The sequence below is a fragment of the Pituophis catenifer genome, unplaced genomic scaffold (genome assembly GCF_029215685.1).
Source record: "Pituophis catenifer annectens isolate HBS135680 unplaced genomic scaffold, rPitCat1.0.hap2 SCAF_4, whole genome shotgun sequence".
Classification (NCBI taxonomy): domain Eukaryota; kingdom Metazoa; phylum Chordata; class Lepidosauria; order Squamata; family Colubridae; genus Pituophis; species Pituophis catenifer.
In genome coordinates, this window is record NW_027256884.1 from 35,651,215 (window position 1) to 35,677,890 (window position 26,676).

Genomic DNA, 26,676 nt, shown 5'->3' on the forward strand with positions numbered 1-26,676 from the left:
TTAGGAGTTGGCTACAACATAACCCTTCGTAGATCTTTGCTTCCAGTATTTACTCAAGTACACTCCTCCTATGATGAGAATAGCCAGAGCCACAGGAGTAACTGCCAAGTACCAAGACAACTCGCGGTCTTTAAAAAAAAAGAAAGAAAGAAAGAAATCAACATTAGACAACATACTATGCATTGGTTAAATCATTGTTTTTGTAAGCTTCCTGATTCCCACAAACACAAGTTTTATCAATAGCAGATGGAATAGAAAACAACAACATGCCATATTTATGGCAATAAAAAGAAATTTGGTTAAATTTTGTAAGAATATACAATCAGTGCACAGCTTTAAAGTAGGGCAAGTCAAATGCTTCCAAAAGTATGAAACTATAACAGCCTACAAACTGCAAGCTTTTTACCCCCTTCAATGCTGTCCTTTGCTCTGAAGGTGTGTAATATTTTTAGGTATCATGTTGCACTGATATAATGTAATTAATCTAATCTATGACTTTTCAGGTGATACTGGGATACATTTATGCTACAGTTCAACAACACCTGAAGATACATATATTCCCCATTCTTGCACTTCTGCCAACTCATATGTAATTGTGAAGTCTCCAAGCCAATTTTACACGGAATTAAGAGATAATTCCATTTGCTGCTACAAACTCTCCACTGAAGTAGAATTCCTTCAATGTTTTAGCAAACTATTGAGCAAACTATTGCCCAACAGAACACTAAAGTTCTCACAAAACATTGGACTGAACAATAATTTCAGAAAAACTCAGCAAGCCAGGTTGGGAAAAATATTGGTGGGAAGTTTATTTCAATTCAATAAAACTGTTGACTAAGAGTAATCTGATTCTTACATCAGTTTCCTATTCACAAAGCTTGGAAAGGTTAATTTGTCTCCTTCTCTTTCTCGCTCTCTCTCTCTCTCTCTCTCTCTCTCTCTCTCTCTCTCTCTCTCTCAATATGTGTGTGTGTGTGTGTGTGTGTGTGTATTTCATTTTCCAAGCTGTAACTAATATATTCAATCATGAGATACGATAGTTATTCTTTGCTTGAAGATAGCAAATGAGAGAACCCATAAATAGCATATTACATCTTGCCCTGGTCCCAAACACTTGACTTGGGTCAATGTAGATGCTGTTTGTACAGCTTACGTCTTCACATCAGTGAAGGAAAATGCCCCCCCCCCCTGTCCAACTTGGTGAAGTAGAACAGAAATTGGAACCATGTCTGATTTCATATGAAAATCAATGTGTTTAGTGTGAAGAAGGTCACCTAAGAAGCCGTCCAAATGAGATTCAATGGCCCTAGTAGAGATGTGGCATTTACTGAGGAACTTATCATGTGATCTGTATGATGCATACAGTAGTTTGAGAATTTTTGCTTATTAGCTACATGTTATGGATTCCAGAGAGAATTTAAAAAACTCATTACATAGCAGTAATAAGCAAAATGTGGGATAACCTTTGGCAAAACTGGATAATTTTGTATGTACATAATTTCCTCTCCACTTCCTTTGGAAACATGCCAAGAGAAATTGTAATTATTTGAAAGGAAAACAACTTATTAGAAATCATGTAATATAAACATGACCTGACCCAGAAGTTATTCCAGACCTTTGGGCACTTTATTCCTTAACTTTCTTTCCATATTTACAAAATGAGAAAATGAATGGCCATTATCAGAGTCACCAGAATAAAAATAATGAGGAAAAGATGGTAATAAGCATAATTGGGTTGTTATACAGACCTTTCTTTTTTTCCTTGACTGTCACTGTTTGTACACGATTCCCACCACCGTTTTGTGCCACACATCTGAAATCAGTATGAAAATCGGCTTCTGTGATGGAGTCAAAGATCAATTGCACCTCAACAGATCTGTTGTTATTTTCTACAAATTGCCTAGGAGGGAATATAATCATTTATATTGTTAGGCAGAGAGGTAGAAGTGCTCAGAAGGAAAGGGCAACTGAATGAAGAATGATATAGCCTTGATTTTTTTCATTTAGGAAAAAAAATAACTCTAAATGCAAAAAATAAATAAAATCCTGCTATTTGAGTTTTTTCCCTCTCACCTGACCTCTGCTGTTAATATAAGAAAACTTAAACTGAAAAAGAATTGATGTAACCACGCATCCAGTTACATATCTCTTTTGCTCTAAAAATTATATAGCTCGTCTATCACACTAAACTAGATTAAAGGGAAGACACAGATGTAGAAAAGTGATTTTACTGTCATCCATCAGTCTACTTTGACTTTAATTGGCGCTAATTTATTCACATATGCAATGTATCTTTGAAAAGTTCTCAAGTTATCACCATTGTGAAGCCATTATTCCAAGTGAAGTTGAAGCAAACGATATTTGACAAAACATTAAGCAAGTCCACAACCTGGCAACTTTATGGAGGTGTTCAAATACATTTTCCACTAATGGTGTTTTCAGGAGGGGGTTAACATAGACAACAAAAGAAATCATGTGTGGCATCATGCAAGAGCCAAGAATTAAATAATTTGCATTGTTTGCAATTATATAAGGACAATTTGCAATTATATCATGAGACACATGATATAATTGTAGTTTGCCCCAAATGTCTATCCTCAAAATCTATAGCCATCATAGAACAGTGGAAATTAAAGTGCAATATATCCAAAAGTTGTATTTGAAGAGAAAATTGTGCAAGCTTATAGATTACAAATCACAGAAACATAAGCCAGTTGTTGACTTTTAGATGTCCTATAAAGATATTACTTGGTATAACCTAACATTTCAACAGCATTTGAATCAGAGAGAGAGGGAGGGAGGGAGGGAGGGAGGGAGGGAGAGAGAGAGAGAGAGAAAGAGAAAGAGAGGGAGAGAGAATATAGACAATCGAATAGCCTTAACCCTAACCTTTAACCTTTATAGCAAGGGTATCAATGCACCTTAAACTATGATTCATACAACTAAAAATAATATTTATAATTTATTGGATTCCATTACTTTTGAACAGAATAGATTGTCTAAGACAGCATTTTTGGGAGATATAATAAGGACAATGCTTCTTAAAAAGATGTGTTTTTGCAATATCCTATACTTGCTAACTTTTGAAGGAAGAAAGAAATATAATTGTGTGACAAAAACTAACATTTTCAAATGATAATATTCTTGTGCACTATATACCTCATACTTCTAAGTCCCAAAGGTGCTTTTTCAAGGGGCAACTGGACTTTCTTGTTTTTCTTTGAAGATGTTTCGCTTCTTATCCAAGAAGCTTCTTCAGCTCTGACCTCTTGGAAAAAGCACCTTTGGGACAACTATGACCTGGATGATTGAGAATCATTCCGACTCATACTTGGAATTGGACAACCAAACAACATTTGATTTTCCATGCCCTCACTATGGCAAAAAGTTTGATTTTGCAACATTGGGAAGATAAAATGTATGGTTCCATTTACTTAATGGATTGAAGACCTGATTAGACATATGAATGGATTTTTTGTTGCTGTAATTTCTCACTTTTTTTTTTAAGCACCTGTATTTTTTCTTTTCTTTTTGAGAATGAATATATAGATTTTGTTTTTTTCTGTTATTATTTAAAAGCAATAAAAATAAAAACATTTACCCAGTTTCTCCTTCTTTAACTCTTCTGTCTGGGTAAATGTTTTGTATATAACTGTTGTTAGCCAGCCACCAGACATCAACATCAGAATGATTATTTGCTCCAATAAAAACTCTACATGGGATAATGAGTTGAGAACCTGTTTTGAAATGAAAGGAAAATAAGGAAAATAAATACATATACACTAGAGAATATATGTCCACAGGAACAAATCACCCCAATTTGAATTTTAAGGTATTTTCATAAGAACATTCTTCTTTTAGCAACCAGGATTAAGTAGCTATGAGGTAATTCGACTTTAATGAGATGGTTTAATGTCAGCATAATCACTGGTTTTTGTTTAATTTTTATTAGTCCTGGTATTAGTTCAAGAATGTACCAGTTTGCAATTCTCATGAAGTTACTCTGAAATACTGTAACCCTATTGGATTTCAAATAGTTATGAGATGCAGGTAGGAATCCACTTTAGCAACTGCAAGTATGGAATTGGACAAGTACCCCAGAAAACAGTTTCATCTAATCAGGAAACCAATGTAAGCCATTGATTTTCATTTCACCAAAGTAACAGGCATGATCAAAGACCCAGCCTAAAGCCTGCGGGGGGAATAGGGATAATATTGAAAATTCTGTTCATGACCACCTGATATAAGTGCAATATATCCGCCCCCCCAAGAAATCTCTACCAAAATATGAATATCATCATTGCCAAATGTTGTTGACCATTTGGCATTTAGGAATGGATAATTTGGCCACATTAGTGCCTAGAGAACTCTCCCATACTACCACCTCTTACAATACTAGATAACACGGTATCAACAGTAGAGACCTTCAAATTTCTAGATTCTAGCATATCTCAAGACCTAAAATGGACACCTTACAGCAAAAACGTCATCAAAAAAGCACAACAAAGAATGTTCTTTCTGCGCCAACTCAAGAAGATCAAACTGCCTAAGGAGCTGCTGATACAGTTCTACAGAGGAATTATTGAGTTTGTCATCTGCACCTCTATAACTGTCTGGTTTGGTTCTTCAACCCAACAAGACAGACACAGACTTCAGAGGATAATTAGAACTGCAGAAAAAACAATTACTACCAACCTGTCTTCCATTGAGGACCTGTATACTGCACAAGTCAAAAAGAGGGCTGTGAAAATATTTACAGACCCCTTGCATCCTGGACATAAATTGTTTCAACTCCTACCCTCAAAACGACCCTATAGAGCACTGCACAGCAGAACAGCTAAACACAAGAACTGTTTTTCCCCGAACACAATCACTCTGCTAAACAAATAATTCTCTCAACACTCAAACTATTCACTAAGTCTGCATTACTATTAATCTTCTCATTGTTCCTATCACCCATCTCCTTCCACTTATGACTGTATGACTGTAACTTTGTTGCTTGTATCCTTATGATTTATATTGATTGTTTCCTAGTATGATTTGATTGTTTATTTGTACCCTATGACTATTATTAAGTGTTGTATGTTTCTTCACGAATGTAACTGTTCTTTTTATGTACACTGAGAGCATATGCACCAAAGACAAATTCCTTGTGTGTCCAATCACACTTGGCCAATAAAGAGTTCTAAAATCTAAAATCTTCACCTTTTTTCAATAACTTTACTGCAGGCAAAATTGCTCTCTCTTCCACCTCTGGAATGTGGGAAAGTGAGCTTAAAACTGCTTCCCTTTTAGCAGTTCTAATCAAGATGACTAATAATATATATCTATATACCATGTTTCCCCCAAAATGAGATCCTGTCTTATATTTTTTTGAACCCTAAAATAAGCACTTGGCCTTATTGCCATGTGCTCAAAAGCCCAATTGGGCTTATTAATAGGGGATATCTTATTTTGGGGGAAACAAGGTATATTATATAATAATACATAATATATATACAGTAGATATAATAATATCTATTTGACATTTGAGGCTTTTTTCTTTTCCCTTTTTGTACACCATTTTTTTCTTATTGTTAGTGTGAGATATTTGTTTTTCTGTTCTTCTGTTTTCTATTTTATTCTTGTTGATAAAAGATGACTAATATTGACCATCATACCATAATGCTTGATAATGAATAGTTACAGGAAGAGCAATTTAAAGCACTTGAACTTCTTGTTCATCTGTAATCTATGATTAGTCATGACTCCATATTATGTGTTGTATGCATCAGTATTTTTGGCAAACTCATTTTATGCCCAATTTAGAGTTTAATTTGTTTTTACAACCAGCTTATGTTTCTGTAAACAAACAATACTTTATTGTCCCATTACTGCTTGTAAAATATTTACAGAACTTACTAGTTCCCTACAAGTTCTTCAGACCAACGCTGAAGTCAAGAGAATAAAAGTATGCTGGTAATATCATTGAGATTTGAACAATTTATTTAGCGTAATAGTGCTTACCCAGTATATGTAGAATTTAAAAAAAAAACAATTTCAATGTTATTTAACTAATCATTCCTTGAACTAACAATATCACATCCCTCAACCACATCCCTCTTGAGTCATAGTTCTATTTCAAGAATCCAAAATCATGTCAGTCAATGCAGTTATTTTGTGCCTTTGTCTTATTCCTGCAGAGCAATCTGCTAGGACAGTGATGGTAAGTGCCAAAAAGATTGTCCGGAAATGCAAGCTCTTCGGGACCGCACTCTAGAAAAGTTCAACTTCTGGGTTCTAGTGTGCATGCTCTCCCAATGATCAGCTGGCCAGGGCATATGCTCAGGCCAGTTTTCAGCACTGCCATGTACACACAGAGATCACACTCTGGAAAAGCCGAATTTCTGGGTTCTGGCACGCATGCACACCTGATAATCAGCTGGCCAGCGCGCATGCACACACTGGTTTTCAGCACTGCCGCACCCAAAGGACAACTGATTGGCATGTGCACATGCACACCAGAAACCCAGAAGACAAACAGGCAAGGTGCGCGTGCCAGGCGACATGGCTTCATGTGCCACTTTGGGCATGCGTGCCATAGGTTCACCATCATGGTGCTAGAATTCATGGTACACTCAATTCATTCACAAATGAAGTTCTTTATTAGGGTTATTACCTATCCAGCTTGGTCTGATTCTTGAAAGCCAGTTGTTAAATTTCTGCTCATCCTTCAAGGAAGAGACAGAGATCCAGTAGGCCAAGTTGAGCAGAAATCTCATGTTTTTCAGCAGGAAGTCCAGACTATTTTTGCTTTCATGCACTCGTTGCTGAACCTCACATTAGCCACCTTCTATACAAGCATGGCACTTGTTATGCTAGGCTGTGTTGCAATTTGCTATCAGGGCTACTCCAGCCCTGAAGATCCGAAACAAAGATCCAGTGGGATAGCCAACAGGAAGAAGAGGAGAAGAAACCCGATCTTGTCACATGCATTATGTGGCATTTCTACTTTCCTTCTAATGCTGTGGTCACAGAATCAGATTTGCCCTTTCCTATTTGGTCATTGCACATATTCATGGTTTCGAGCAGAACTATGCACATAATATTGCACTATGCAGAATTTCACTGTTTGCTCCTTTGACTACTGCTTATATATCTTTGCCATGTAAACAGCACAAGGAAAAAGAAGTGTTGGAAACTCTTCTTTCAGCTTGCCCAAGTTGGGCCATTACTGCAAAAAATCCAGGAAAGAATATCTGGAGACTGGCATCAAATACCTGACTTGGATGCTTCCAAATAATTGTGGCTTCCATCATGGAACCTAATCAGCTAGACAGCAACTTCTCCCCAAATTTTGGGAAAATATCTATAAGGTCATGGCTGTCATTGGTAATTAGAATAGAAGACCATACACAATCCTCAGGCTATGTGCAAGACCAGGATGTTAATTTCTTCCCACAAGAAAGTTTGCATTGGTAAATGACATCTTCATTGTTTCTAAGAAACATCTGGAAGTGTCTATGAAGTCATCAACAGTTTAACTCATTTACATTTTAGACATTGATTTAAGGCTACAATGTACCGGCATATTTTCATTCAACATTTTGGGTTTTTTTTTTTTTAATTTGGTTCTGATACCATGCTAACCAGTGAAAAAACTTCTTCAAATCAAGCAAACCCACAGCTCAGCCATTCACTGTTAGTATCCCATCCAACTTCTAATAAAGCCTAAATCTGTTTAACATCTAACCCAGTGGTGGGACTCAGCCAGTTCGCACCATTTCGGGAGAACCGGTTGTTAACTTTCTGAGCAGTTTGGCAAACTAGTTGTGGGAGGAAATCATTAGGGCAGAAAACGGGTTGAATCCCACCACTGATCCAACCCCAGACAAGGTTGGCTTAGCTGACACATTTAGCATTATTAACATTAGCTGTAATTGGAGCTGGAATGTATCCTAGGGTTGACAACTATTGTAAGATGTTTATGAAGAATGGACTAGCATTATTGAGCTTCTAATCTGGTTCTGCCAGAATCAGAAAAGCAGTCAACATTAGGTTGACCATTGCCCTCACTGTGCACAAGTACCTTAAATAAATTATTGGCCTTACCGAGAGCTGCTGATGTAATCCCTTCATCTGGATTGACAATCACGGGGACATTTTTTCTCTTTTGTTCTAGTGAAAAAAGCAGAAGAAACCATTAGATGTTTGAAACAATATATTATCATTACAACATGCATGCATTCAAATAACTGCTATAAGAGCACAGTGATCTTTTCCAAAGAACTGGATAAAACTGAAAATCAACAATCAAAAATTTCAAAGTCAATATTTGACCCAGGTTCTGGTTCACATGTTGAACTGTAATTTAGGCTGTGAGTAAGCCATTGTAATGCTGTCTGCGGGAGCAGTTTTCTGTTGGCAGAGAGTTGAAGCATAAGGATTATTTTATACTACCCAGAGTCACTTCCTATCAGATGGACGACTATATAAATTTGATTCATTAATAAAATAAAGATAGCCTACTCAGCCTAGGAGTTTTCCAGAAATATAAACCTCACTTCCTACAATAGCTGATCATTTGTGTCTTTTAGACTTGGTGGATCGTAAGGCCAAAAATCTGGACATTTCACAGTGACAACCCAGAGATCCATAGGTGATGGGATCTGTGGAAAACAGGGTGTCATGTAGGCATGCTAGAGTTCACAAAAGTGGATAGTGCTTGAGCCTATCTTTATATTATACCTTGTGGTTTAAGAGTTGGGGGTTATCCAACTGAACATGCTTATTAATATTTCCAAAATATGCACTCTTTTCTACAATTAAACGGTGATCATTTCCAAGGAGTTGGGGTTAGCAACAGAATACCCACAGCAGTTCATTTTATTTCTATAATCATCATGGTCTTACAATTCAGGGCATTTAAACAGGAAACTGCATTAACTCAATCTGTTTTTAAAACCATGGTTAGTAAGTAAAGTTGCTTGCTTGCTTGCTCTGTTTAACATATTGGGAATGTAGACAAATTCTTAGAGCAGCAAGTGGTGTGAAGAAGAAGTAAAATACTGAATACAATTGCATCTTTGTGAGCTCCAGAACAGAATTAACTAATCTGGTCCTCTAGAGAGCGGGAGAAATGGGGACTGTAACTCCAGTAGGCTCATGGTTTGTTTCAGCTGTAGCAGCAGTAAAGGACATATCTTATAGCTTGAAAGAAAATGCAAAACTAAATAATTCTTGTTCTCTTCAAGTTAAAAAATAATAAAAAAAAAATACAAAGAGCAAAGGGATGGTTTTCAGCACCAGACTGGGCAGTTGAAAGGATATAATTGGCACAGGAATTAGCACTGATGCATGCTGGGGTATAGCATATATTGTAAAGTCCATTTCCAGTGCTACCTTTTACCTCACCTTAGGCCTTTTTAAGTGGCATTGTAGATTTCTTGTCTTTACTACCTAAAACATAGAGGTTTTCTGCTAGTTTTTCTGAATTTTATAGAAGATAAAGGCAAGAGCCTGAGGTACAGTGGACTAAAGCACTGTTATGAACAGATTAACATCTGCTGCTTGCAATTACTGCAAGTTCAAATCTCACCAGGCTCAAGGTTGACTCAGCCTTCCATCCTTTCAAAGGTAGGTGAAATGAGGACCCAGATTGTGGGGGCAATAAGCTGACTTTGTATATACAAAAGTATGAAGGCTATTGCTTAACGCATTGTAAGCCGCCCTGAGTCTCCGGAGAAGGGCGACATATAAATTAAAGCAGAAAAAAAAAAGAAAAAAAAAAAGATCCCTGCTAGTTGGAAACATTTTAACATTGGCAAAGAGGAAAAATGTAGACATTACTGCCATCTTTTGGCTACTTATAGGCAACACATTCCCATATTGTTTATGGTTCAATCCATCAAAAGAAAGCTAGTTTAAAAACTTTTAAAAAGAGAATGGGACTGGAACCATTTTTTTTTCTAAAGAAAATCTCATGCCTTAGTTTATTTTTTGCTTCATTAAGTACATCTATTTGCCTGAAATTATTTAAAACAGCTGTCTTTGGATATAATTGTTACATTTCCTTGTTTAAGACATCAGGGTTAGCTTCCATTGAGAGTTAAAGATTTATGTTGTCAGTCCATGAAGTTATTTCAGAAAGTTATCTGAAGCAAGTAGCTGGAATGTTGAACTGGATAATCTCCTAATTTTGGCCTTTGACAGCTCTAATGCTGAGAAGCTTGAAGATAAGGAAGTTTCTGTTTACATCTTATTTTTTTCACAATTCTCTACCAGATCACTTTTGAGCAAACTATTTATATTTAGAGATAAGCAGATTTTGTGCATCTGCAATTACACAGAAAAAAGGTTGGATGAATCAACTGATGTTCAATTGTCATAGTAGTAGTAGTAGTAGTACTACTACTACTAGTAGTAGTAGTAGTAGAATACATACTACACATCTCTATTTCTTTTACTGTATCATACTTCTGGTCTTACATCAAGAAACAAATCCAAAAACTGAGAGTAATTGGTAAGGCTGGTTGCAAACTTTTACATATCATGACCTAGCCATCCAATGGAATTAGCAGAAATAAAAACCACTTGTATATGTAAGCCAAAATAGTATTGCCTTATTTGAAAACTGACCATTGTGCCACCTAGATAAGTGCCGTCTACCCTGGCCACAGTTTTTAAGAGTCACAGAAAGGATTTTTTCACCATTTTACTTGGAATTAACAACTGACACTGTAAGCTTTTTCTTGCAAAATTGGTACTGAGCTACAGTACCATCTTCTATACTTTGAAACCCTACCCCAAGTTATAAAATTTATCCTAATGGAAACTCATTATATAAAAATCAAATTAACTTTTAAAAAACAACTGTTAGTATCATATTTAATAGTTATAACTATTCCATTTACTCAACACATTTTGGTTGTTTTTGTGTTTCTTTTACCAAGTATTTGTAGCTGAATAGTTCTGGTAATAGTAAATTGTTCCTTTTCAAACTCAAAGGTCATTTCACAAGTATAATAGCCTGAATCATTCATTGAAATAGGATTGATCAAGAGATAATTAGTGCCATTCAGAGCTGCAAACTTCTTATTATCCATGTTCAGATGTATAGAGTCCTAGAGATGAAAAGAAAAGAGCTGTTTAACGGTTAATTGCAGTATCAGATTTGCTTCAGTGCAAAGGTAATGCCAATTTTCTTCTTGCATATTTTTTTTCACTGACTTTGGACTATTTAAAATGTCCAGATTGGTTTAATGATCATATTGTTGACATGATTGACACCAATCTTTGGAGATCTCCTGCATTTTTTTTTCAAGAATGCCTGATAACTTGTTCAAAATAATCAAATATCTTTTTCCAAACTAGAAACCTAAATCTATAGGTTTGATTGGTTGATATTTATTTCTTAAACTATAAAGTGATTTTTGTCAAAAATTATGAAAGTAGCTAAGATTAAGTCATCCAGACAAAAACGTACAAAAAGCAATACAATGAAAAAAAATTACCATCTAAAATCAACATGAGGAGGCAATAGAAAACATGACAGAACTAAAAAAATATGGGCAAAGAGCAAAGATTTGAATTGGCTCAAAATAATAGCAAGGTCAGGGCCATTTCTATTTTCTTTGGAGAGTGGCCTACTTTTTTACCAATAGGGGGAACCTTTGGGATTTTGAGAGCATGCGATGGGTGTCAGGAGATGTTTTCTCTCACATGGATGGTTCTTTGCTTTGTAGCATGCCAATAACTTTTTAAAAGGTCAAATTGGAATAGGAAGCCTAGAAGAAAATGTTATGAAAAATAGGCCACTTGATGCAGAGACACATTTTCTTCAGATATATTTAATAAATAGGTTTTAGCATATCCAGCTCACCTGAGTTAGCACCTCTAATTATCTATTACAGGTTCAAAGAAGGGTTGTGTGTCATTTTTCAAATAGTGATTTATAGCATCTTCTACAATCACCCAAATACCATTGATTTAAAGTAACAATAATGAGAACAGGTTTGAGATCACTGCCACAATGGCTGGATGAAGCTATGAAGATGCTCAAAGACTCTAGTGGAGAAAAGGCTATTGTTTAACAGTCAGCACTTTGAGGGGTGGGAAAATAATGTCTTAAAATGCAAGAGGAAAAAAGTCTACAATGTGAGATCATTGCAGGTTTCGAAAACAATATTGCTGAATTACAATGATACGGTGATCTGAGTGTTCCAGAAGTCAAATGAAGCTATAACACAGTCCTCATTTAGACTATAACTCAGAGTTTATCACAAGCTGATCACTATTGAATATTTCCTCCTGTTCAGTTTGTAATGTATAACATAGAGCTAATGATAGTTGTATAGTTCCCTGAGTTTAAGACAGAACATAATGATCAGAGGTAATGGAACCAGCAATCCATTAAGCTCTGAAGGACCATAGATTCTTTACCTTATTTAGTGAATTTTGAATATTGGAAATTCAAGTTCAAATCCCCATGTAGAAATTTAGAAATGATTTGAAAATAATACCTTGTACCACTTGAGTTCATAATTGGTATTGTTTTGTATAAAATTTTCTAGATTAGGACAAACTATCTTTCCGGAACTAAGCAGGAATGCCTTCTGAGGATAGGAAATATTATTGGTTTCGTTTCTCTTGACAACTTTTAAATGCATTGACACTTTAGCGCAGTAAGAGGAATTCCTGCAGGGAAAAGATAAATTCATAATGAGGAATTGCAGCATTACAACACAAAGGTGAAACTTTTCATTCTTTATTACTCATATTTAATTGTTTTAGACAATATGTAATAGGAATTCCAGAAACTGGACAGTACTGACACACTGAATTGTGTCCACTGATTTTGTTGAAAACACTCCTGCCACACAAATCCTGGTGCTCTTCTTTTACCCCCCACTCCTTAGAGTTGGGAGATTTTCTGGAACAGAATGAGAGGTCGAGGAAAACCCAGGCTAATTCTTTTACAACTGATTGCCTAGCTCATAAGTAAGCCTTCTCCTTACCATTTTCTCCAAAAGAAAACAATAGTAAAGTCCTAATCTTAATAAAGCTAAGTGTAGCTATAGTAAAGCGCTCGTCTTAATGGTCGCATAAATATGCCCAAGTACAACTTCATAGAATCAAGAGCTGTACCTGCATTTGCATCCATGTTGAGGGACATAAATAGAGACAGATCTCAAGTAGCTCTTTCAGGGTGCTTGCTTTTTAAAATGATTATGAGCTCTCATAAAAATGCAAAAAGTAACTTCCGAAATCTCTCCAATGCAAAAAGAAACCTTCTCAAAAAAAATTTTTTTAATTTGATTTATATGCCGCCCTTCTCTGGAGACTCAGGGTGGCTTACAATGCATTAAGCAATAGCCTTCATACTTTTGTATATTTATACAAAATCCTCCATTCTATGTGTAGTGATGGGCCACAATTATTTATTTTTGTTTATTTATATTCTATCTTTATTATTTTTACAAGTAATTCAAGGCAGTGAACATATCCTATTTTTCCACAACAACAACCCTGGAAAGTGAATTGGGTTGAAAGAGAGTGACTGGCTGAAAGTCAGCTAGTTACCCATGAATCACATTTTTGGACTAATATAGTAAATCCGTGGCCAATGAAAACTTTTTGCTTTCCTGGGAGGAAACTGACTGGAAAGTATAAAAGTACTAGATGTGTGTGTGTAAGTTATCACTCTTCAATGTGGTCCATACATTAATCAAGAATTATATTAAAGTAGTAGTCAGCATTGACTAAATTACTGAAATGATGCTTTATTTAGCAGCCCACTGAATCATGTTTTAGAAATTCTAAACTCTCAAACTCCTCACATGGTAAAAATTATATCTAATCTGATTTTTTGTCAATTGTCAATATACAGTAGTTTCGTAACTCAGATATCATTTTGTTATCATGGATAAATTTTAAGGTGGACACCATTAATCCCACCATTAATTCTTTCTTTTATGTACACTGAGAGCATATGCACCAAGACAAATTCCTTGTTTGTCCAATCACACTTGGCCAATAAAAAATTATATTATTCTATTCTATTCTATTCTATTCTATTCTATTCTATTCTATTCTATTCTATTCTGTTCTGTTCTGTTCTGTTCTGTTCTGTTCTGTTCTGTTCTGTTCTGTTCTATTCTATTCTGTTCTATTCTGTTCTATTGTGTTCTGTTCTATTCTATTCTATTCTATTCTATTCTATTCTATTCTATTCTATTCTATTGTCAATCACCAAACATATCACAAAATTCAGGGAAGCTGCACAGTCTGAGGTAAACTATGTTTACATTAGTCCAAGAATTAAAAAAACCCCGATCAGTTATTTAAATATGCAAATTAAATGTATTTTGTCCTACTCCTTGATCCTAAATCAAGTTAAGCTTTGTGTTAGTAAAAGTGGACTATTTTCCAACAGTGTATCCAACATACATAAGATATATTGTACAAGAAACAACATTTTTTCCAAAGAGTATACTGTGAGTGCTGTGTTAGTACTCTAGTGCCTTTTCCACTAACCTCTTACCTACTTCTGGCTAAATGCACTCTCTTTCCAAAGTTAAGCTATGTAAAACTGAACGACCCCATGAGTTGTATGCCCACCTTCGAGTGCAGATGTATTCCCCACTGTCCTGAAGAATGGTTGGTAAAAGCCAGACAGCATCATCTTGTGACGTTATTCTTGGCCCCTTGAATCCTGCAGGGATAATAGTTGATGAACCTTTTTTCTTCCAAGTCAGGTTAAAGGACAGATCAAAAGGCTTTGTATTTTTGTATTGTAGACATTTTAGGACCGTGGGTTCTCCTTCCAGGACAAAAGTAGGCCAGGAGTACATGGTGTGATCTTGGCAGTCATCTGCGTAAACACAGAATTACTTTGTATTAAAAAAGAGAAAGAAGAACCAGAAGAACCAGAAGAACCAACAATAGGAGTCTCTTCTTTCCATGGATTGTCTATCATGATGAGAACTTTCACCTGCACTTTCCACACGATGGATTCGGAAGGCAGAAATGTTGAGCATATTAGCACTGAAAATGCACAGGAGTCTGGGCATCACTTTCCATAAGAAACAGGAAAGAGAAAAATCAGGGATGACATATGGAGACCTGCAAATGAAAACAAAATTCCAGTAAGCCCTCAGCCCTCAGTATTACCAGCAACAGACTTTCTTGACAAATATGTCCAAGTCAGGTCCAAATTATGAACTTGGAAACACTTGAGCAACATGTAGTAGTGCAAGTTGCCTTATGGGTGAGATGGACAACTTACTCTGTGCTTTAGAATGATACAGGTAGCATGTGAATGCTAGGCTCAGGAAGCTCTTAGATTCTGCTAATAAATGCCATAGAAAGCCATTCTGCTGTAGTGGTTAAAGGCATCAAACTAGAAAATGGGAGACTGTGAGTTCTAGCTGTGCTTCAGGCACAAAGCCAATCTTGGGCCAGTCACTCTCTCTCAGGCTTGGAAAGAGATAAGGGCAAACCACTTCTGAAATCTTGCCAAGAAAACTGTAGAATCTAGTCCAGATAGTCACCAGGGGTCAACACTGACTTGAAGTGTATACTCATATAGAAAAGGAATGCTAAACATGCATGTCATTTCTAATGCTTTGCCATGAAAGGAATCTCACTTCTGTTCTAAGGTAGCTAAGCAAGCTGGTGCCTTCCTGATGTTTTAAACAACTTCCACAGCAGGGGTGAAATGCTCCCGGTTTGGACCAGCTCGGGCGAGTAGGTAGCGATGATGGCTGGTGGTTCAGAGAACCGGTAGCAATGGCAGCTGGAGGCTCCGCCCACCTGCCCACCCTCCCCATTCCCCAGACTCTGGGAATGCACCATTCCCCGGACTCCTACTGCTCACCTTTCTCCTGCAGCTGGCTGTCAGGAAAGGCAAGCGCCCGAAAGGTACCGGAGTTGCTCACTCTCCTTCTTGAATGAGCCGCTTTGGTCCATGCGCCGGCTGCGCAAGCGCACACTGTTTATTTAATTCAGTGGCAGGTTGGGTGTGCGCTTGCGCAGCAGGTGCGTGGACCAGAGCGGCTCATTCAAGAAGGAGAGTGAGCAACTCCGGTACCTTTCAGGTGCTTGCCTTCCCTGACAGCCATCTGTGGGAGAAAGGTGAGCTGTAGGAGTCCGGGGAATGGGGCAGGTGGGCGGAACTGTGGGAGAAAGAAATTTAAAAAGTTTTCTTACCGGGTTCTGTGGGCGTGGCTTGGTGGAATGGGGTCTTGTGGGCATGAGTGGGCGTGGCTGTGAGTGAAATCGAGTTGGCCATGCCCACTCAGTCACAGGACATCCCCCCACCAAGCCACGCCCACAGAACCGGTAGGGAAAAATTTTAGATTTCACCCCTGTTCCACAGTCTCTTTTTATGACTATACTAGATGATTCTAATGCAAGCTGAAATCCAAAACTTCTAAGGGATGCCAGCTGCCAGGCTCTGTGGTAGCTGCATACAAAAACGCTCAATACAACAATCATAGCTGAAAGTCTACAGGGCTGTGGTCATCCCTTCTCTCGTAATATGGATGTGAGTCCTGAACTCTGTACTGATGGTACATCAAATAACTGGAGAAATTTCAATGCATGCCCTCAGTTGCCTCTTTGGCATTCATTAGAAAGACTGTGTCTCTAACTTTGAGATTTTGGATCATGCAAAGTCCACCAGCATTAAATCCTTGATTACCAGAAGCCAGATGCGGTGGGTGGGACACATCATCAGAATGGACTACCACTGTATGCTTTGCCAATTGTTCTATAGTGTACTGGAAACTGGGAAGAAACCTCAAGATCATCCACACAAGAACTATTAGGTTGCTGTGAAGGCGATCTATGCCACTTTGACATCCAGTTAAGAGAACTAAAGCTGCAGTTGCAGAGGGAAGCCACTGGCAAGTCCTGTGCTATGAAGCCTTGACTGGCTTTGAAAACAAGTGCCACCAAAAACTGATTAAAAAAACAACAACCTGAACAGCATCACTGTTGCAATATTTTCAGGATCAGACTCAATAATATTAGTGAGAGTTAAAGTTTTAAATATACTTCCTTTTATTTACAATAGGCATTCTATATTCACTGAATATTCACAGATAGAAGCAAGGAAAAGGGTGTAGGTGGCTCCTTATATATACAATGGGTGGAGCTATGAGTGGGAGTGGTGAATTATGAATACATTAAGAAGTGAAGAATAAGTTAACCCCTGATACCCCATTCATATACTATTTACACATTAGAGAATAAGGCATTTACATCTGACAAATCCCCCTCTAAATGCCGATTCGTTATACAACACCAATTACATTCAGATTCAGGACAATACAAGACATACAATTTAGATGTTAAATATTTGTGTTGCTTAGAAGGTAAAGGCTTTGTCAATATGTCAGCTAATTGTTCTGAAGTATCACAATGCACTGCTTTAATAAATCCATCCTGAGATAATTGTTTTACATGTTTAAATTTTATATCTATATGCCTGGACCTTTGTCCAATGGCATCAGATCTAGATATTTCAATGGCTGCTTTATTGTCTTCATGCATAACAAAAGGCAAAGCAGGTTTTTTCCAAACATCTGAAATTAAATCATTAAACCATACAAGGTTATTTGCAGCTTTGGATAAACAAACATATTCCGCTTCTGTCGTTGAAGTGGCTACTAGTTCTTGTTTACCAGTATACCAGTAAACTGGACAGTCATTTAAAAGAAAAATATAACCAGATGTACTTTTTCTGCATGATGTGTCTCCAGCCCAGTCCGCATCTGCATAACATGTAAGCTTTGGTTCTTTATTATTACTAGGTTCTAATACTAAGCAAAAATCCAGTGTACATTTCAGATATCTTAAAATTCTTTTAACAGCTTCCCAGTGATACATTGTTGGTTTGCTGACGTGTCTGGATAATAAATTGAGTGGTAAGGCGATATCTGGTCTAGTCCAATTAGATATATAAAGAAGTGAACCTATGATTGATCTATAAAACGTGTTATCCTTGAATTCAGGTGAAGATTCATCAGTATTTCTAAGAAAATCAGTTTGCATAGGAGTATCACAGGGTTTGGCATTGTTTAAATTGCATTTATTTAAAAGTTCTATAATCTTATCTCTCTGAGTAAGTTTGAATCCCCTTCTAGTCTTATTAATTTGAACACCGAGATATTTGTTCACTTTACCTAGAGATTTCAACGAGAAATGTTCATTTAACTTATTTACAAAAATTTCTCTTCTCTCTTTGTGTTTTCCTATATATAAAATGTCATCTACATAAATCAACACAAATTCAGTGTAATCATCACCCTTTTTGACAAAGAAACAGTTATCAGCAGTGGTAGCGTTGAAATCCATGGTCTTAAGTACTTTTACTAAACAATCATACCATCTTTTACCAGATTGTTTTAATCCGTATAAACTCTTGTTCAACAGCCAAATTTCATTTTTGTTGGTGTATTGACTGTGAGGTGCTCTTACGTATATTTCCTTATCTAGTTTTGCGTGTAGATACGCAGTTTGTATGTCATATTGAAATACATCAAGGTTGAGTGCTGATGCTACCACTAGAGCTGTTTTGACACTCTCTGTTCTTACAGTGGGGGAATACGTGTCAGTATAGTCCTCCGGATATTTCTGTGCGTAACCTTGTGCAACTAATCTAGCTTTATATAGAGTATTGCCTCCTTCTAAGTTCTTAATTTTATATATCCACCTGGTACCAATAATCGTTTTATCTTTAGGTGCAATTGCAGGTGTAAATACATTTAATCCTTGTAAACTTTCCATCTCTTTTTTCATAGCTAATTCCCATTTTTCTTTTTCTTCACGAGGGAGTTTTAACACTTCCTCATAAGTATTAGGCGTTATTGGCTCACCATCCATATGCATTATGTAATCTCTGTATTTATTTGGCATTTGATTTCTGTTGTTTCTAATGGCTCTTTCAGGTTTGCTATTGTTATCATGCAAATATCTTGCTTCTTTTTTTGTTAGTGTGTCTGTCTTTATTTTGTGTTGGCTATTTGTCCAAGTTTTGGTTTTGCTTTTATATTTGTTGATATTCTGTTTTTCTATGGTCCCTTCCTCATAAGATTTTGTATCTTTACATTTATTTGGAAATATTTCATTAAGATGTAATTTAGACCAGTTGGCCTGTTCATGGAACACAGCTGTTCTGGAAACTATAAATTTGTTATTATTATCAATGAATCTGTACCCTTTGGTGCCAGTTTCATATCCCATAAATCTGAGTCTTCTGGATACGTTTTCTCCCTTTCTTCTCAACTGTTTAGGTATGTGTACGTCTGCAGTGACTCCAAATATGTGCATGTGTGCTAATTTTGGTTTCCTATTATACATTACTTCATATGGTGTCTTATTTACAATACTGGACCAGGTTCTATTTTGTGTGTAATTTGAATAATGTAAGGCTTCTGACCAAAATTGTTTGCTTAAGCCAGCATCCTCCAATGTGCATCTAATCATGGTTTGTAATGTGGAATTCTTTCTCTCTGCAATCCCGTTCTGAAACGCAGAAAATGGACTAGACGTGTAATGTAGCATTCCTCTATCCTTTAACCATTGGGAGAATTCTTTAGACATGAATTCACATCCCCTATCTGTCATAATTTGTTTTATTTTGATATTGTGTTGTGTTTCTATGCGTTTGTAAAATTCCTTAAATTTTTGAAAGGTTTCATCTTTGTGTTTTAATGTATAAACAAACCCATAACGGCTATAATCGTCTACTATTGTCAGGAAGTAACGTTTTCTATAGGTGATTGATGGAGTTAATGGGCCAACTAAGTCCATGTGTACTAAGTCAAAAATTTTGTTAGTTGATCTAGTAGATTTTCTTGGCCTGGGACTAGTTTTTAGTTTTGTAGATTTACATACTGAGCATTCCAAATAGTTTTCACAATTTTTTATTTTGACACCTTCTGCGTGTTCAGTCATTTTTTGTACTACAGGAAAACTGGCATGTCCTAACTTCCTATGTAAGATGTGAGCACACTCATCATGAATTGGTTTACCTATTTTTGGTTTTTTTTCATTGTGTGCATCTGCGTGATCATGAGATATTTTACATTCATCATTGTCACTGTTGCTAATATTTTCATCATCTGCTTCAATACAATCTTCCATATTTGAATCAATGTTATGCAACCATTTTTCTTTTGTTATCAGATAAGGTAGGCCTCCTTTAATCATCACAGTGCCTATATTTATTTTATTCTTCTCCAAAGTCGCTTTTCCCTTTGAGAAAACTATATTAATGTCAGAATCTCTACTTAGTTTTATGGCACTTAGTATGTTATGAGGTATTTCAGGTATTAACAATACCCCCTCTATTTTTCCTAGACCAGGCAAGGTTACATTTCCTCTGCCTAATACTTGAACCTTTTCTTGATTAGCTACCTTTATTACAAATTTATCTTCTGTAAATGAAGACAATATATTTTTGTTATTAGTGGTGTGATTAGTTGCTCCAGAATCAATAAGCCAATTATTGTTCTCATTTTGCTGTATTTTAGTGTTGTCTTGTTTATTTAATCCATTTAGTGAACCAGATTTTCTATCCTTTGAATTATCTCTGCCCCCTCTATTCTCTTTGTAATTTGGTGGGCTTCTATATCTATGTCTATCTATGGAAGACTGTCTATAATTGTATTTGTTCCTATATTCTGACCTATTCGCTCACCTTGGAGGCCTGTTGAAACCAAGATGGCTGCCATTCAAAATTTCGCGCGGGATCACTGTTTTTCTTCTTCGTAATGACTTTTTCTGCAGTCATATCACTCACTATTTTTGGGTCTTTAGACTTCTCATTAGTGATGTTTTTCTCTCTCGCTGCTCCGCTGTTCTTCAGCATTTCTTGGAGGTTCGTGATGAGGCTTTCATCATTCTTCTGGCTTTTTAATAGTTTTAATATCTCTGACCTGAGTTCGTTATTCTCTATTTCGATTTCTTCCTGGTCATCATTTTCGTCTATTATTTCTTCGTCTTCAGTGGTGTATTTTTCGGATTCTCTCGAAATTGCATTTGTGGATTCGTTGATTATTTCTTGTTCTGTTTCCATTTCTTTGCTGTAGGCCCTGGTGTTGGGCCTATCTTTCTTAGACATTTTTAAGTTTTTATTGAGTCAATTAACCATCCTCTGCTACCAGCTTGTTGCAATATTTTCAGGATCAGACTCAATAATATTAGTGAGAGTTAAAGTTTTAAATATACTTCCTTTTATTTACAATAGGCATTCTATATTCACTGAATATTCACAGATAGAAGCAAGGAAAAGGGTGTAGGTGGCTCCTTATATATACAATGGGTGGAGCTATGAGTGGGAGTGGTGAATTATGAATACATTAAGAAGTGAAGAATAAGTTAACCCCTGATACCCCATTCATATACTATTTACACATTAGAGAATAAGGCATTTACATCTGACAATCACAAAATAACATTCACAGTTATTACAACAATGGATTTCCAGTACTATACTCTGTGCTTCCATCCAGGGATTGCAGACCTACCTCCATGTTGAAGTGCAAAACAGTGTGCCTTCTTCAAACCCGAAGAACGACCTATATCTATACCTCTATTTGAGTTTTGACTAAATCAGAAATATATCTAATTAAAACAAGAAGGCAAATCATGGTACACAAAACTTCAGAGCTTTGAGGGCGTACCTGATATTGCTTCTGTTTACATCTAACATAAAGAGTCCAGCTATCTTTCCTCGTCAACTGATTCATCTTTTGGTGGAGCAAGATAGCTGGGGCTCTCACATAGCAGCTATTTTGTTAGTCCTCCTAGCATAGCAAAGGAGGCTGAGAAGCTGCTGACCTCCCCTCTTCTCCCCAATTCCTACCATTTTTACCTTTTTTGATGGAAAAAAAAGGCATAGTGTTGCAAGGATCTTGGCCAACTCAAACAGGTTGGAGGTCTTGCATCCTCCACTACTTTCTTTTGAATATATGGGGGGCGGGGAGGTAGGGGCAAAAGTGAACACTAAAATAACCTAGAATGTTTAGAAGGACTCCAAACTTTTGACAGCAAAGGTCTAGTGGAACTAGTTTATTTCCTCGAACAGCACAAGTTAATGAACCGTTTAGGTCTGTTGCTCAAGAATTATTGCTACAAGGCTATTGTTTATGAATAACACAGGAAAAAGTGCTTGAACTATATTCATGGTGGCTTAACCTTGAGGCATCTGAATACAGTGTACTTTACTCATTACTCAATAATTTGTTTCCTGCCTGTTCAAATTTGCAATTGTGATGTGAAACTTGAACCTTGCCTCATGCATGCTACAGTTGGATATAATTCAGAACTGGGGGGGGGGGGGGCATGAAAATACATAAGTGGTCCCCCTCTGCAGTGCAGGTCTCTGAATAAAATTGACAGGCTTTACTTATATGCCTATTTGAAATCCCACAAAGTCATACTATGAAGAATTGTACTGTATTTTGTTTCATACAGAGCGCTAATCCCTTAATGTGAATTGTTTGGCTTTGGCAGTGCCTTAAATTGCCTGACAGTACTGCAATTTATAAATTATGTTTTCTGCCTTAGTGTGATAAGTGGACCCAGTGCCCAGCTATTTATTCAACCAACAGTTAACCAAATCATGGGGCAGGAATAAAATTGTGATTTGAACAGCTTTGATTTCTGCAACAGCAGATATTCTTTCGCCATTTGTAATTTCAGATAAAACAATCCAGATGAACTAATCCCTAGTGACATTGGGAAGCAGATTATTGGCCAGAAAAAAAATTCTCCTACTGATACTGATGTATAATGAGAGGAAAAGTGGGGAATGTTTTGGCATAGAATCAACAGGAAACAAGTAGTAATTGTTCAAACTATGGGTTTAAAAACTCATGCTGCTCATAACATACTTAATTATTATTATTATTATTAATTCAATTTATATGTCACCTTTCTCCGGAGACTCAGGGTGGCTTACAGTGCATTTTTTTTAAAAAACCATTATAAAAACATTTAAACATTAAAACATTAAAACCCATTCACACCATTCATGGCCAGATCTCACAAGATCGCAACAGCGAGATCAACGGCCCCAGGCCTGCTGTAAAAGTCAGGTCTTCACTGCTTTTCGGAAGGCCAATAGGATGGGCGTGGTCCGGACCTCAGGAGGTAACTGGTTCCAGAGAGCTGGGGCAGCCACAGAGAAGGCCCTCCCCCGCGGGCCCGCCAGCCAGCATTGTTTAGCTGACAGGACCCAGAGGAGACCAACTCTGTGGGATCTTACCAGTCGCTGGGAGCTATGTGGTAGAAGGCGGTCTCAAAGATAACCTGGCCCTGAGCCATGTAGGGCTTTAAAGGTAATAACCAACACCTTGAATTGTGCCCAGAGACTAATAGGGAGCCAGTGAAGCTCACGGAGAATTGGTATAATGTGGGTATATCTAGGTGCAGCCACAATAGCTCTCGCGGCTGCATTCTAAACCAACTGTAGTCTCTGAACACTTTTCAAGGGTAGCCCCATGTAGAGCACATTGCAATAATCTAACTGTGAGGTGACAAGGGCATGAGTGACTGTGAGGAGAGCCTCCCAATCCAAGTAGGGTCGCAATTGGTGCACCAGGCGAACTTGTGCAAAGGTCCCCCTAGCCACAGCAGTCAGATGTTGCTCTAATCTTAGCTGTGAGTCTAGGAGGACACCCAAATTGCGAGCCCGTTCTGAGGGGGACAATTTGTCCCCCCCCAGAACCAAGGATGGACAATCAACATAGTCTTTAGGAGGCAATTCCCACAACCACTCGGTCTTGTCTGGGTTAAGTCTGAGCCTGTTGACTCCCATCCAGCCCCTCACAGCCTCCAGGCACTGGCACATCACATCCACTGCATCACTAAATTGATGCGGGTTAGCGTTATACAGCTGGGTATCATCAGCGTACTGCTAATATCTCACCCCGTATCGTTGGATGATCTCACCCAGCAGTTTCATGTAGATTTTAAATAGGAGGGGAGAGAGGACCGAGCCCTGAGGCACCCCGCAAACGAGGGGCCTAGGGGTTGACCTCTGTCCTCCTACCAACACCGACTGTGACCGACCAGAGAGATAGGAGGAGAACCACCGTAACACCTTGCCTCCCATTCCCAACTCCCTTAGTCGTCCCAGAAGGATACCATGGTTAAAATTAATTATTAATTAATAATTAATTTAATATTAATTAATTAACAGAAGCTCCCTAGGCTAAGAATCAGATATGAGAGCATCTGCCCAACTGGACTAGTGAAACCTTTTATAGAGCAGACCTTGGCATTTTGCTATTCCCACGTCACATCCGACCCTTTGGCTGCCCCTGTATGGCCCATGTGAGGTCAATCAGAAATTAAAAATAAAATGTAAATATATGCCATGCATGCAATACAACTACATTGCTTTTATTTTGAAAGCAACCACTATTTTTATTTCAATTTGCATATGCCTACGCAACTTCACAGCCCTATTGGTTCAGCCCTCCACAACTGTCCCATGTGGCTCCCCAGGAAAATTAATTGTCCACCCCCAGTATATAGAGTAGTATGAAGCTAGACTATTTTGTTTTTTGCCTCAGGCTGAATTCCATCCCAGATTGGCCTGCAGATCAGGACTAATATTGAACCATTAATTGGTGACGATGATTCCACCCTGAACAAGCTGCCACCACTGAAAATCTGCACAGCATCACAATGACCAGTCACTCAGTGTCCCTACTGGAGTTATAGGGATTGGCTTTTGCCTGACTATGCAAAGCACTCAGTTGAATAGAGTTTAGTAGTCTAACTATTGTCTTAAGACTTGAACTTCTAAATTGCCATCTCCAAGTTTTAACACATCTTTGATTTGATGGTTCCCCTTCTCTGATTCTAATACTTTCAGTTTCATATAATTGAAAAAAAAAAAAAGCAGTTACCATAATGCAAAAGAAAACATCTGCCTTAAGTAATGGCAACTCTTCTCCGATGATGTTAAACTATTTAACACTACCAACAATGCTGCTACCCTTCAGAAAGACCTTGACTTTGTGTCGGAATGGTCAAAAAATTGGTAACTCCAAATCTCAACCAACAAATGCTCTGTCTTACACATTGGCAAAAAGAATCAGAACACTAAATACAAGCTGAGTGGATATGACCTTCTAGATGACCCTCACTCTGTCAAGGACCTTGGAGTACTTATATCAAATGATCTAAGTGCCAAAGCCCACTGTAACAACATCACCAAAAAGGCATTAAGGGTTGTAAATCTAATCTTGCGTAGCTTCTTCTCTGGTAATATTTCACTACTAACCAGAGCATGCAAAACATTTGCTAGACCAATTCTCGAATACAGGTCAGCTGTCTGGAACCCGCACTGCATATTGGACATTAATACAATTGAGCATGTCCAGAAATATTTCACAAGAAGAGTCCTCAACTCCTTTGCTTGTAACAAAATACCCTATGCCACCAGACTTGAAATTCTGGGTTTAGAAAATTTAGAACTATACCGCCTTCGGTATGACCTAAGCATAGCTCATAAAATTATCTGCTACAATGTCCTACCTGTCAATGACTACTTCAGCTTCAACCACAACAATACACAAGCAGACAATAGATATAAACAAAGTGAACCACTCCAAACTCGATTGCAGAAAGGATGACTTCAGTAACAGAGTTATTAATGCCTGGAATGCACTACCAGACTCTCTGGTCTCATCCCCAAACCTCCAAAATCTTAACCTAAAACTGTCTACTGTTGACCTCACCCCATTCCTAAGAGGTCTGTAAGGGGCGTGCATAAGAGCACAAGCATGCCTACCAGCCCTGTCCTAATGTTCCCTTTAATTGTATTCATTTTATGTATTCAATTCATGCTTATACTTATATATATTATCTAATATGTACTCAACAAAATAAAATAAAATATAAATAAATAAATAAATAAATAAATAAATAAATAAATAACTCATTGCTTTGTAACGAGTTTTGGGGGGTGAACAAAGGTCAGCAACACTGATAAAGAATATCCTAGGTGGCTTGAGATGATGGTGAGGAATCCCTAATCTACAACCATCAAGTCACTACAACCAGACTTCCTCTAATCTAGAATCTTCCAGATGTGATGAATTTTCCATTCCCAAATCTTCCAATCAGCACAGTGTTTAACCATGCTGTCTGATAATTCTGGATAATACTAAGTGAGGGCCAGTCATTTATGAGGCTAGAGATTTGGAACCAATTTCATTTCTATTTCTCTCGTTACTTATATCTTGTATCTCTTGTGTATGTCAGCTCATAACAACCATGTAGATGAAACTATATTTTGAAAGAGGAACTAGCCTCCACTTTGTTATAAGGGACAAAAACAAACATTGTTATATTCCATATAATTTTCCTTTTGTTGTATACGAACAAAAGAAACAAAAATAAAAAGAGTCTATTGCTTCTTGAATTAAATCCAATTTTATAGGCAGGGTATTTTTAATTTTTGAATATGTGTATTCCCATAAATGTTTCCAGAAAGTTCTCCACATATGATTTATTACAACGTTTAAGAATAATCAAGCTGCCTTCCACTTAATAGTCAAACTCCCTATCTTTCTACTACTCTGGCTACCTAACAATGCAATCAACTGGTTTCTCTTCCACCTCAACTTTAAAAAACAACAACCCCATTTTCTCTTACCTGTAGCTCTTCAT

The 26,676-nt window shown here is 37.2% G+C and overlaps 1 protein-coding gene across 1 annotated transcript; it reads right to left on the reverse strand.

The window, feature by feature from the left end:
* LOC139316732 (interleukin-1 receptor type 2-like) lies at positions 1-26,676 on the reverse strand. Its single transcript, XM_070943587.1, has 9 exons — positions 26,663-26,676; positions 14,972-15,102; positions 14,599-14,851; positions 12,501-12,675; positions 10,928-11,102; positions 8,092-8,157; positions 3,602-3,737; positions 1,749-1,900; positions 1-128 (listed from the first exon to the last, which is right to left on the reverse strand). The coding sequence occupies exons 1-9, from the start codon at positions 26,674-26,676 to the stop codon at positions 1-3; spliced, it is 1,230 nt and encodes a 409-aa protein (XP_070799688.1).